The following is a 13,138-nucleotide window of genomic DNA, read 5'->3' on the forward strand; positions in this document are numbered from 1 at the left end:
ATATAAACCTTACCTTTAATTCCACATACAAATATCAAATACATTCATTTACCAACATATATCACCGGAAGTAATAAATATCATAAACAATTTAACATTCATATGCATATGTCTCTCCATTCTTTTTATTATTCTGTGACACATCAAGCCTGGTATCTGCCCGAGATTTCCATTGTATACGACCCGTAGGTCCCTTATATTTATTTGACCTTTCCACGAAGGTCCCTCTTTGATTTGACCTTTCCACGAAGGCCCCTCTTTGCATATTTTGACCTTTCCACGAAGGCCCCTCTTTGATTTGACCTTTCCACGAAGGTCCCTCTTTGCTCTTTGTATTGACCCGTAGGTCTATTATCATTGTATATGACCCGTAGGTCTTTTGCCATTGTATATCAGATCCAGAGCAAGACTGTCACATATCCTCTTTAATCCCATGATTCAAATGATTCCAATATGATACATCAAACATATCCATTGCACCAATTACATAACCATATATTCCATCAATTAATTCCAATACTATAGATAAACATATTCATTGCACAAATCACATATCCACATCACATTTCACCATCAATATCAAATAACACATAACCATTTAGTCTCATATCATATAATTCAAATATTCACTTCCATTTAACACATAGCAATCAATCACATAAAATATGTAAAATTAAAAGTGTGATTTATACACACCTGGATACGATAGGTAAGCTTATTGAACCTCTACATCCGACTCCTGATTTATAGTTCTTGATCCACTCTTTTTTTTTAATCCTTTGAACTCGTCCTTTCGTCCTTTTCTTTTCTTCAATCTCCTCTGACTTCCCAATTTTCTCTTTTTTTTTTTTAGACTCTGTTCTATACTATACAACTCGTTCTAATTTATAAGCTTAATTATAAGATGAACCGACTTAAATCTATGTATATCAACTAAATCAATCATTTCCTAGACAAAAACGTGGCTTGTAAAGAGACCACTTCAACTAACTAAAACATTAGTCATACAAAAGTTTTTAAATATAATCCGAAAGTGGAACCACTTATTATATATAATTTAATATTTTATCTATTTCATACGTATGCACACATATTACATTATAATATGTATTTTAATATAATCATGTGTCATATGTACATATTGGTACGTTATTTTCCATGCACACACGTACACTTAAATTAACTATTTAATAGTACTTAATATATATAGATATAGTAATATTTATTATGCAAATAATAATATAAATATGCAATTACAAAATATGTCAATATACAAAATGATGCATGTTTCGGGATAAGGATGTCACAGCTTCTTTGAGGATTGAAAATACCCTCCTTAATGCCTCTTCCAAATGGCCCAGGCTCAAGCTCCATTTTCTGTCTTTTGTTTAGCAGTTTGCTTGTCCAGCCCTTGATTGTTGGGAATGTTCTTGTGACGAGCCGTGATTGAAGAACAATCCTATCAACATAACATGGCTACAAAATGAAACTTAGCATTAGTCCCCACCTTCAACATCACTTAACATTTTTTCCATAAACATATCAGGACCCATATTTTTTCTAGCTCGGTTACAAGATTCAGCAATCTCTTTGATGAATTTGTCCAACTTTTGATGTCCATTCCTTTCAAATTTCAAATGACCATTTGGTAAACCAAGCGTGGCATGGACATCATCATCGCCGATATGTAGTATTCCTCGTCTGAACTTTACTCCGCATGTATCTATATCAAAATTATCTAGTATCTCATATGCAAGCTTTGCTGGAATAAAGGTCAAATTGAAATGAAGAAGACTCCCGAAACCCATATCTTCTACTGCCTTTTGTTGTTCCTCATTCAGAGATTTTATTGCTTCAACAAACTTTGTCGGACCTCTTTTAAGACACAGAACTCTGTCAGAAACTCCTGTGCCCTTCTTTGAAGCAACTTTATCAACATTCTTTGACGCTTTCTTTACTATCTTTCTGTTTACATCTTCCCCAGTAGGTGAAGTATGTTCTTGCTCAGTTCCTCTTATCCTCTTCATACCTAACATATGTTTATAATTAATAATGATAATGATATAAAATGTTTAAAAGTTAACATCATATTTGACACTAAATTGCATTACTGAATGAAGTAATAGCATGACTAAATGAAGTAATAAACTAATGTAATGAAGCAATCGCATGACTTAATGAAGTAAGTTAATATTATATTTCAATAAAATGTGATATTTACTTCATTACTGACTGTCATTTGGTTCATTATTTATTAAATATAGTTCATTACTACCGCTTAAGGTTTAACACTAAAATTTGTTGTATCATTAAGCTAATTCAATAACATGTCAAAAATACTTCATAACATACTTAAGTTAGTTCATATTTATTGAATATAGTTCATTACTATCCAATAATGATGTCAAAAGAGATGCCAATAATGCACATTTTTAAATGCTCTTTCTGCACTACAATATAATCAATGTCGAGTAAAGAAATTCCAGATACAAGGAAGTGAAACACACACAAGGGTAGTACCTCTGTTTTGAGCTTCTTCTACAGGCTGCTTGTCATGTCTTTTCTTTGTTCTCAATTCATCATTAACTTCATTAAAACATGTCAGTTTATCTATGTTAGTCACCTATATTATTATTTTTTATTGAATAATTAAAACTTGTTTACATATGCTGCAAACCTGATGCTTGATTTGTTTTATCTAGATTTTGAGTAGCAGGCTGCTTTGAAGAGCTATTACCACCAGAAAATTTCTTCATCCTCAACATTTCTGTAAAAAAAAAAGAGCACTATAGTACTTCAATATGGTATTACACAATTCTATTATAGGAATTTAAATAAAACATCAAATGAGATATTAAATATGAAACAAAAATCCAACATTAATTTGATATACCTCTGTTTTTATCTCCTTCGCGATCTGCTGGATACTTGTCATGTTTTTTCTTTGTACGCAATTCATCATTGACTTCAGATTCTTCATTAGCATGCTGTTTTGAAGTATTATCACCAACAGCTACATTTTTCATTTTCAACATTTCTGGAAAAAAAAAGAGAGGACTATTTTAGTCAATGGATAAAATGACATGTTGTATTAAATCAAAATATAATGTGAGTTTATGAATTAAACCTTGTAGTTTTTCTGTTGGTGTAATACTCTTTTCTAGAGCTTTCATTTTCTTGTCATCTGCATATAGCACAGTTTGTATGAATGAAGTAATAAAGTGTATGAATGAAGTAAAATGGAACATAAATGAAGTAATAAAGTGTATGAATGAAGTAATTGCCTAAGTAGTTTGAGAGGATTTGCAAAGAAATACTCGCATTCTTCTTCTTTTGTAAGGAACTTTCACCTATACACAATATTACAGAATAAATATACATATCATCAACAATTACAGATAGTTCTCAATGAACACTATGTTACTTCATTAAATACACAATTAACTTCATTATATAGCTTAGATTTCACTTTTTACTTTCTGGCACAGAATTATTTCTAAGCCTTTTACATGATAACTTCATTTAGTAGATAGATTACTTCATTATATCAATTTATTACTTCACCTTACCAATTTACTACTTCAACTAATAGAACATATAGGTCATTTAAATGTGCAAACAACAAAGTAGCTGAGTTTAATCCTAATACCCTAAACCCATTCAACACAGTAAATAGATAATTCATATTTAATGTCTATCACTTCATTACAAGCAAGTTTTACCTCCTATATAATGAATACATAATCAATGTTAACATATCTTCCCAATTACAGATAGTTCACAAAGAATACTATGTTATTCATTAAATACACAATTAACTTCATTATATAACTTAGATTCAAGCAATTCACTCCAAACCCCCAACTGGTTCATGATCAAGAACAATGATAAGCAACAAAATCAAATAACAACAAGCTCAATCTCAGTTACAACCAATTCTTATTTCAAAAACATCAAACAATGCAGCAGTTAATTTTTATTCTAAAATCCTAAACTCATTCAAAGAAGATTTACCTACAACAGTTAAGTTTAATCCTACATTCTCTGATGAAACTTCATGTTCGAATACTAATGAACAGATCCTCTATCAACAAGCATCCAACAGATCATGTGTTACCTCATTGTTATAATTTATTTTTCATTTTACCGATTTAATTCTAGGTTTTACCTTCTGGATCTGTAATTTTTTTCGCAGCAACTTCATCCGGCTTCCGACTTGACTTTTTGATTGTCTCTGATTTTGCCGGCTGCTTGCGTCTATATTTCAATGCTATTTTGACGAAAATAAGAATCTAGGTTAGGAATTAGATGAATTAAATTAAGTGTAAGAAGTTTTCAAAGCTTCAAAGTGTATTACCTTCATCGGAAATGTGGCGTCCAGAAGTTTCGGTAGAAGTTTTCCGAGTATCGACCATTTTGCAACTTAATCTACCGATTAAATGTTGAACTTATTGCCGGTAGCAGTTTTCGGTGAAGTTTTCCGAGTATATTGCCGGCGATGAAATCGTATATTGCCGGCGATGATCGATGATCGATGGAAGATGAAGATGAACTATCTTCTGAGAGAAGTTTTGAGAGGAGAGAAAAAATCGCGGCGAAAAACGCGTGAGAGGAAATGTAGTAAATTTTTGAAATTTTACCCTAATTATGAAATTACAAAAATGCCCCCGAGTTGTAGTAAATTGAGTATATAATGAAGTGCGAAAATTAACCTTTGATTATCTAATCTATTCCATCAAATTCAAGATTATGTGGTCAAGATTCGGTCTCTAGTTCGGTCTTTAAGAGTGGAGTTGTGGTTAATAGGACTATATATATATATATATATATATATATATATAGTCCTATTCATATATTCATATATAACACCACTAAAGGATAATTGGAAAAGTCGGGGTGTTACACCTATCCCAAAATATCTCCCTAACGCCCTCACAAAAATTTTGAAGACAGTCGAGGGCAGTCGTCTCGCCGATATGGAGGTACTCATCGAACATGTCGGCCGCACCTCCGTATGCCAACTGCCTGATTGCGGCAGTGCACTTCTGTATGGGCGTGTGGCCGGGTTTTTTTTTTTTTTTTTGCACGATGGGTCATTAGTTCATAGCATAGACACAAAATTAAACACACCCTAAAGAGTTCGAAAAAAGGCTAATAGTAAATTATACTAGTACTTAATCACAAATTACGATACCAAGAAGGGGGGCGGCGACCCCGGAAGGGGCTCTGCGAGAAGTGCAGGTCGCAGCCTGGGGCAGAGTTGAGCTGGCGGAAGGGTGGTGCAACGGCGGGGAGCGAGCAATCGCATTTGGACGTGGGTTGCGGAGAGCATTAGGAGTAGCAGTAGCAGGATCACTGGCAGGATCAGGTGGAGCATTAGGAGTAGCAGTAGCAGAAGCATTAGCAGGATCATTGGCAGTAGCATGAGCATCAGCAGGAGGAGGTGGAGGAGTAGGACCTCATTCATCAACAATGGAGGCCGTAACTCGCGCGGCCTTGTATATCCATCCACAGGTTCCCAACATATCGTTCATGACATGGTCTTTTTTCCCAACGCATCTCTCTACACAATGCAGGAAACCAGAATACAGTGTGGGAGCAACGTTCTCCCCAAAAGAAATTAGATCTTCTTGCAATCCACCCTCGTTTTAAGAGGGCTTACACTCGCCTTTAGAGGGCTTACCTTTGCCTTTAGATAGGGCTGGGTCGATACGGTATATTGTACCGAAAATTTTGTATCGTTATTGTATCGAAAATATCGATATAAAAGAATTCCATATCATTAACGTATCGAAAGTTTCGGTATATCGTACCGAACTTCGGTATACCTTTTGGAACGGTATATCTAAATTAAATGGATATCTATTTATGATTTTAGGGTTTCCAATAAATATTTTTTTTAATATATAATTAAATTAAATGGATATCAATTTATGATTTTGAACTTTTAATCTTAAAAAAAGTATATTATTATTATAATCAGTATAAACGGTATGTATCGATAATTCAATACGTATTGATTTTCGATATATTTCGGTATACCGATAATATCGATATATATCATATATTCGATATATAAAGGCATACCGCGATATAAGAAAATTTATATCGTTATCGTATCGAAAACTTACGATACGGTATTGTATCGTACCAAAAATTTTGGTATGCCAAAAATTCAATATTTTTTTATATTTTTCAATACGATACGATCGATATACCATTTTTTCGGTATATTTATCCAACCCTACCTTTAGAGGGCTTGAGCTTTAAGACAAATAAAAACCAGAACACTATTCCAAGTAATATCACATAGGTACAATGAGACACTATCCTCCAAAAGAAAAGCCAACATACCCGACTCTTCATCTCTTTCTCCATCGCCGAGACGTTATTATAAGCAGAAGTCCACTGAGTAGAGAGCAGGCCCAAGTCTAGAGAGCCTGCTCGGTAGGGGTGGCGAAACGGGTACCCGCACCCGATTTCAGCCAGAATATAAGTCCCGATACCCGTCCCACATTTCATCGGGTATCCCGTACCCGACACTGCGGGTACCCGATCCCGAGACTATACCCGAAACTGCATTTTTTAAATATATGTGTGTCATTATGATGCGTATATAATATATATGTGTGTACCTATATGTGTGTGTGTACCTACCTGTATATGTGTGTGTACTCTTATTCATCATCAACATCAAGTATTGTTACATTAATACATATAAATATAGTATTATATACGGGTGTGCCGTTACATTAATATGTGTGGAGCAATGAAGGTGGTGGGTGAAATGTGCAGTGAGTAGACGAAATAAAATTAGAAGTGAAATTGGAAAAGAGGTCAGAGGAGATTGGAATTTAGAGAATATAGTTTATTGGATATTAAATATTTAAAACTAATTAATAAAAATTAAAAATTTGAAAACCTTAATTGTGAAAAAGTCGGGTATTCTCGGGTTTATCGGGTATACCCGCTCAGGTATCGGGTATACCCGATACCCGCAAAATTCTAAAATACACAACCCGACCCCGCCCCGTTTCCCGCAATCATCAGGCGGCGGGTACCCGATACCCGATGGGTATCGGGTCGGGATAAGAATTATCCGTTACCCGCTACCCGTTTCGCCACCCCTACTGATCGGGCTCTCTCTGGGATGTTGTCCAAGACTCTGCTCAGGAACACGGCAAGACCACCGCAATTTGCGTCCTGGCATAAGTCGCCGGTGAGGCGACTTTGAATAAGATTTCTTCCTACCATTGTGATCTCCTTTAGGCATGTCAGCTTGTCGTCTCCATTCAGTTGTTGCACCCGTAGCACGATTTCATCATCAGTGTTGATATTGAACCTCAAAACGTTCAAAAGCCTCCGGAAAGGTGAAAACGATTTCTGGCAAGAGATCCATTGCTCAAGCAATGGTATGAACTTAGCTGCCATTACACTACTAGAAAATTGGCTTCTCACTACACTTTTTTAGTCACACTTTATAGAAGGTGCCAGCATAGATGTACTATCTATACACGAGCTTTTCACTACACGTATATCATATATTGTTACTGTACCTCAAAATAAATGCGATATAAAAACTCATTTCATGACACTTCTATTTATGACAATTTTAAAATGCAAACAATCCTTAACAAATAAAAAGAAATTAGAAACGTACATACACACACACCGCACTTCACACGTACACACACCGCGACACACGCACACCCACAACCCTCCGCCGACGTCACCGCGCCTCCTGCGACCGCTGCCCTCCACCGAACAACGTGGAAGCCCTTCTTTCTCTCCTATTTTTCAACACCTCTATCCCCCTCCATACCCACACATACGTTCATCTGCAACTGCTATCCGGTCGATTTTGCCGCCGCCGTCACTGGACTCCGACATCTCTCGAATATTCTTGTCTATCCTCTATGTAAGTAACCTTCCACACCTCTTATTCATCAAATTTCGGATTCAAATTGAATTTAGGGTTTGTGTTCAATTTCTCCCCCAATTCGAATTTAAGTAAAATTAGTTTGAAATCTCACATGTGTTCCTTGATTTTATGAGTGAAGCAACAGTTGTGAAGAAATGTTTGTGTTTGTGCAGTCGTGCTTTAAAAGTTCTTGGTGCTATTGTTTTTTGATTTTTTCAAATTTGGAGTTGTTTCTCACCGTTACTGTGGAATCATGTATGTGTTTGGAGCTAAGTAGGTTGTATTTGCTTTGTTTTCGTTTGCAGGATATGAAACACATGAGAGCATGCTATGATGGATTACTTTCTGCTGCAACAAATAATGCTTATGGTACTAAATTTTCTTATGTTTGTTTGCTAATTAATTCACATTCTCTTTTGGGATCGGAAAAGCTAGATTTTTTTATAGGTAGTGGTTTATCATACTCTGGATTATCTTGCTTGGTAGTTTTTCATGTTTTGGTTTTGAATTCTGAAAGCTATATTTTTATATGTTTGTAAGTTTGTTTGCTAGTTAATTCAGCAGCAGTCATAATTTTTGCTAATTGAGCTGAGATGCTTTGATCCTCTTGTCTATAGCTCTTCTACATTTTGCAATTAGGGATCTTTAAACGAGTTCATATATTCCTTGTCCGGAACTTCATTTTATTTGCACCACCACATTTTTTTCACCCAAGAGAAATTTCTGAAAGCTACAATTTGTTTTTGTTGGTAGATTACTAAATTATTTGACATCTTCTTGTTGAATTATTATTATGAATTATTCTCTATTGTAACTTGGATATCATTAGTGATTGTCCTAAATTGGTATTTTCTCATTTATAGAAATTACCCTATGTTAATGGCAACATAGAAAGTTGCCCTGCTCTGGCAGTTGGCTGTACAGCAGTACTTAAACCATCAAAATTAGCATCCATGTAAGTTTTTTTTTTTCAATATTCATTCCTTCAGCTACTGTTTTTATATTTGTATGATGTTTGTTTTCCCCTACTTGGTAACTTCAGCACATGTTTGGAGTTGGCTGAAGTGTGTCGAGATGTGGGTCTTCTATCTGGTGTTCTCAACTTTTTGACAGGCTATGCTCCTTTGGTTTCACATCCTGATGTAGACAAGGTCAGTCGCGACCTTCCGTTCTGTTTTTCAGTTCCTTATTTTTCTTTTGAGTTGGATGTTTTCCAACTGAGATGTCGACGGTGGGAGGAGCTTGGAGTTCTCGCTGAAGAAGGGGGGTCTCCACTAGCGACGGGGGGTGGCCTTCGTTGAAAAGAGAAGATCGAAGATCGGAGGAGGAAACACAGTGATTAACATTATATAATGTTTAGTGCTAGTAATATTTGTTTAGTTTTAAGTAAAAGACAATCATACTTATGTTTAGTTTTTGTTTAAACATATTATATTTTTTTTAGTATCATTTGATACTTTGGATATTAATATTTTTGCTATTTTATTTGAATGAGTATTAAATTTTGTCGTATGATTAATAGTAATTTAATGAATTTTGTGCATTGAAAGTCAAAATGTAAATTATAAGTATTCAAAGAATCTAAATATAAATTATAGAAATATGTAGGTGGAAAAGTAAAATATAAAAAAATGTAGAGTAAATTGTAATAATCAAAATTAATGGGGTATTTTGTAAATTTTCGTCCAAAAGTTAGTGTAGTTTAAGAAATAATAATGTGGCATTTTAAAGTGACATCACACGTCATGTTTCATGGCACTTTTGAAGTGCAGTAATACACTATCTATCTTTACACATAACCTGTTAATACGTCTACCAATAATGCACTTGCATCAAGTGCCATAAAAGATTAAGTGTAACAACAATAGTTTTGTAATGGCTGTTTTAAGTGACATAAAATACCAATTTTCTAGTAGTGTTATATTTGATACATATATTACTCAACTTAGCCATGAATCTAGTGGAGATTGATATTTCCTTGTTTAGCAAAAATTACTTAAAAGATCATATTCAGCATGGAGATATTGGGTCGCAAAGAAACGACAAAGAGAGAGGAGAGGACGTGTGGTCGGGTTTACCTACCGCATCCTCCCTCATCCTAAAATACTCATATCGACGCTCTAAAGCATCCACGGTACGCAGAAATAGCGGACGATGCATCCTAAAATGTCGCCGGTACATGTTCTCCCCAAACCTCGGCTCCGGTGTGAAGTAGTCCTCATACAACCGATGACGTGCAACGATGTGGTCCTGGGGGATTATAGCTCGATGATGGATGGGTCGAGGTACTGCCGGCTGCTGCTGCAAGGCCGCTTGTATCACGCGATTTATCTCCCTGGACGTAACGGCCCGCATCTGTTCTTTAATTCGCCAGTGTATGTCATCATCACCCCCACCACTACCACCCGCACCACTACCACTACTACTGGCCATTTTGGATATATACTAAAAGAAATGTGGAGAGAGAGAAACTCATTAAAACAAGTGGTGCAAATGAAATGAAGTTCAACGAGCCGTATATGTATAGTTTTTTTTAAAAAAATAAAAATAAAAATCGGGACGTCCGCCGGGACATCCATCGGGAACCCGCAATAGCGGACGTCCCGATGGACGTCGTTGGAAATCCGTGGAACTCCGGTGTCCGCAAGCGACGTCCGCGTTCGTCGGTCGCTCGCCTAATGGCGGACGTCTGGCACGCAGGTCTGACGTCCGTCGGGACGTCCACCGCTGCGGATGCTCTTGGCATAGATATTGGAGTGATGGATTATCGCAGGGTTATGAAATTTTGAGAAGACACTCTAGAAAATTTTGCAAGTGTAGCCTCTGGGCAATCACTGCATAGGGCGGGACATTTTCCATTTCAATGCACTTTGCATTTACGATACTTCCTTCGTTCGCGATTAAAAGTTCCGAATGAATGTCGTACTACAAGTTATAAAAATTGCTCATATAACGGAAAGTAGATAGAAAAAGATATTGAAATAAAGATCTCATACTCATATATTTAAATTTAAATCTATACATAAAAAATGAGTTAATGGAATTATTTACTTACTATAATAAATCTGAACTGAGACTCCTAATCATAGACAGACCAAAGTGTTGAACCGAGATTCATAATTGCGGACGAAGAGAGTAATTTGGTTTTTGTCATAGGTATTTTTTATTAAATATTAGGTTTCACTTCTAGCTATTTTTTTTACTTTAAAGAGAATGGTCATCTTTATATTAGGATTACATTTCAATGTTTAATCGTACTTTTAGGAGTAATTTGGTTTTTGTCATAGGTATTTTTTATTAAATATTAGGTTTCACTTCTAGCTATTTTTTTTACTTTAAAGAGAATGGTCATCTTTATATTAGGATTACATTTCAATGTTTTAATCGTACTTTTAGTGATAGGGATTTTATATGCTAACATTATAGTACTAATATTACTATAAAAGAGTACACTGGACAAATGTATATATACTCCTTCCGTTCATCAATAAATTGTCTCATTTTGTTTTTTTTATTATTTATGGTAATAGACTCTACATTCCACTAATTTTATCATATAAATCTTTTACCACCCAGTTTCATGAAATTTTTTAAGTATATCGTATAAATCTTTTACCATATATTATAAAAATGCAATGCAAGATGCATGCTATGATGGTTGTCATTGAATAAAGCATCATCATACATTGGATAACACACATAAAAAAACGTGAATAGATGTTATTGATGTGAGTAATATGAATAAATAGAAAACATACAACATTATAAATGTCAAACTACTCCATCTTATCCCTAAACAAGATCAAATAGGTCTAGAACATTTTACAACTGAAAGTTGTGCCTATTTTGATCTTGTTAGGACTGGAAAAATAATTGGAAAATAATTAAATTGGTAGGCTAATTAGAAAATAATTAGGTGACTAATAATATCAGATTAAGCCTAATTGGTAAAAAATTTGCTAATCCACGATTGGCCTTCAGAAAACGACTGGATCGACAACGATTTTATTTGTTATGGACCCGATTTTCAAAAAGTGAATGTGTTGGACCAACTTCATATTTTGGTCATATATTTATGACTAAAATTGACATTTCGATTTTTAAAGTTATTCCCTCCATCCCACTTTAGGAGCCCCAGTTGGAACTATCCATAAATGATATTAGGTCTCACATTTCATTAACCTTTTTCCACCCACATTTTATTGTAAAACTAATATAAAAAATTAGGATCCACGTTCCACTATTTTTTTCACCAACTTTCCTTTACATTTCTTAAAACCCGTGCCGAACTCAACCGGGACTCTTAAAGTGGAACGGATGGAGTATTATTTAAAACCTAAATTGAACATAAATTTTAGTACTAATCCAAGGACAAATATTCTATAAAAATTATTAATATACTTCCTTCGTCCCATAAGAATATACATTTTTTCTTTTTTAGTTTGTCTCACAAGAATATGCACTTTATAATTTTAGAAAGTTTTTTCTCTCTAATGAGATGTGACCTATTCTCCACTAACAATACTTTAATTTTTTTTTTCTCTACCTCTCTCTTACTTTACCAATTTTACATTAAACCCGTGCCCGAACCCAAAGTGTATAGTAGGAGTATTTGTTAATCTCTTAAACACCCATAAATGACTTGTTTATGGTAATAGATGAACATTTCCGTATGTAAATTCGAGTGCATAATACACACGTTTATTTATCTATTCATTATTCAGTACTATACAACATTTACACTGGTGTATTATAAATAACTAGTATCACACCCGTGCGATGCACGAACTAAGATATTTTGAAATATTTTGAAATATTTTGATTTGAAGATATTAAAAATAATATTAGTATATGAAAATTATAAACAAAAAATATAGTACTATATAATAAAGACAAATCAAAATTACTTAAAACATGGAGTAATAAACATGAAACCACTGCAGTCTACAAAGTGTAGTGTGTCAATATTAAATTACATGATATAAAACCTATCACAATAACCAATTAAATAAAAGAGTAATTGCTCATAAGTTGGTTTTGATAACTTATTTATACAGTTGGTTCTTCTTCTTCAAACATTTGGGACTTGGATCCAACATTTCAAAAATTACATAAAAGATTTAATAGTGGCGCCACCGTCAACAGTGGTGGCAGCATCACAGTAGCCGCGGAGAAGGTCGCCTTCTTGGGTAGTGATGTAGAATGTCACCGTCAATT

General features: G+C 34.6%; 2 protein-coding genes across 2 annotated transcripts; one reads left to right on the forward strand and one right to left on the reverse strand.

Annotated features, from left to right (window-relative positions):
• Positions 1-5,174: 5,174 nt before the first annotated feature.
• LOC125209599 lies at positions 5,175-7,431 on the reverse strand. Its single transcript, XM_048109193.1, has 2 exons — positions 7,107-7,431; positions 5,175-5,458 (listed from the first exon to the last, which is right to left on the reverse strand). The coding sequence occupies exons 1-2, from the start codon at positions 7,429-7,431 to the stop codon at positions 5,175-5,177; spliced, it is 609 nt and encodes a 202-aa protein (XP_047965150.1).
• Positions 7,432-7,657: 226 nt separating this feature from the next.
• Positions 7,658-9,390, forward strand: LOC125212376 (aminoaldehyde dehydrogenase BADH-like). The gene is made up of 4 exons (XM_048112532.1): positions 7,658-7,918; positions 8,227-8,290; positions 8,785-8,876; positions 8,964-9,390. Exons 2-4 carry the CDS (start codon positions 8,252-8,254, stop codon positions 9,220-9,222), a joined length of 390 nt encoding a protein of 129 aa, XP_047968489.1. The 5' UTR covers positions 7,658-7,918; positions 8,227-8,251; the 3' UTR covers positions 9,223-9,390.
• Positions 9,391-13,138: the final 3,748 nt, after the last annotated feature.

The sequence above is a fragment of the Salvia hispanica genome, chromosome 3 (genome assembly GCF_023119035.1).
Source record: "Salvia hispanica cultivar TCC Black 2014 chromosome 3, UniMelb_Shisp_WGS_1.0, whole genome shotgun sequence".
NCBI classification, from domain to species: domain Eukaryota; kingdom Viridiplantae; phylum Streptophyta; class Magnoliopsida; order Lamiales; family Lamiaceae; genus Salvia; species Salvia hispanica.

Bases quoted from the DNA above. Each gene is read 5' to 3' on its own strand.
- LOC125212376 (XM_048112532.1), top strand. From the start codon at position 8,252: ATGATGGATTACTTTCTGCTGCAACAAATAATGCTTATG. The intron at 8,291-8,784 runs GTACTAAATTTT...TCTCATTTATAG, and splicing joins TGCAACAAATAATGCTTATG to AAATTACCCTATGTTAATGG. The intron at 8,877-8,963 runs GTAAGTTTTTTT...TGGTAACTTCAG, and splicing joins CCATCAAAATTAGCATCCAT to CACATGTTTGGAGTTGGCTG.
- LOC125209599 (XM_048109193.1), bottom strand. From the start codon at position 7,431: ATGGCAGCTAAGTTCATACCATTGCTTGAGCAATGGATCTCTTGCCAG. The intron at 5,459-7,106 runs GTAACGGATAAT...TTGATGAATGAG, and splicing joins GGTGGCGAAACGGGTAGCGG to GTCCTACTCCTCCACCTCCT.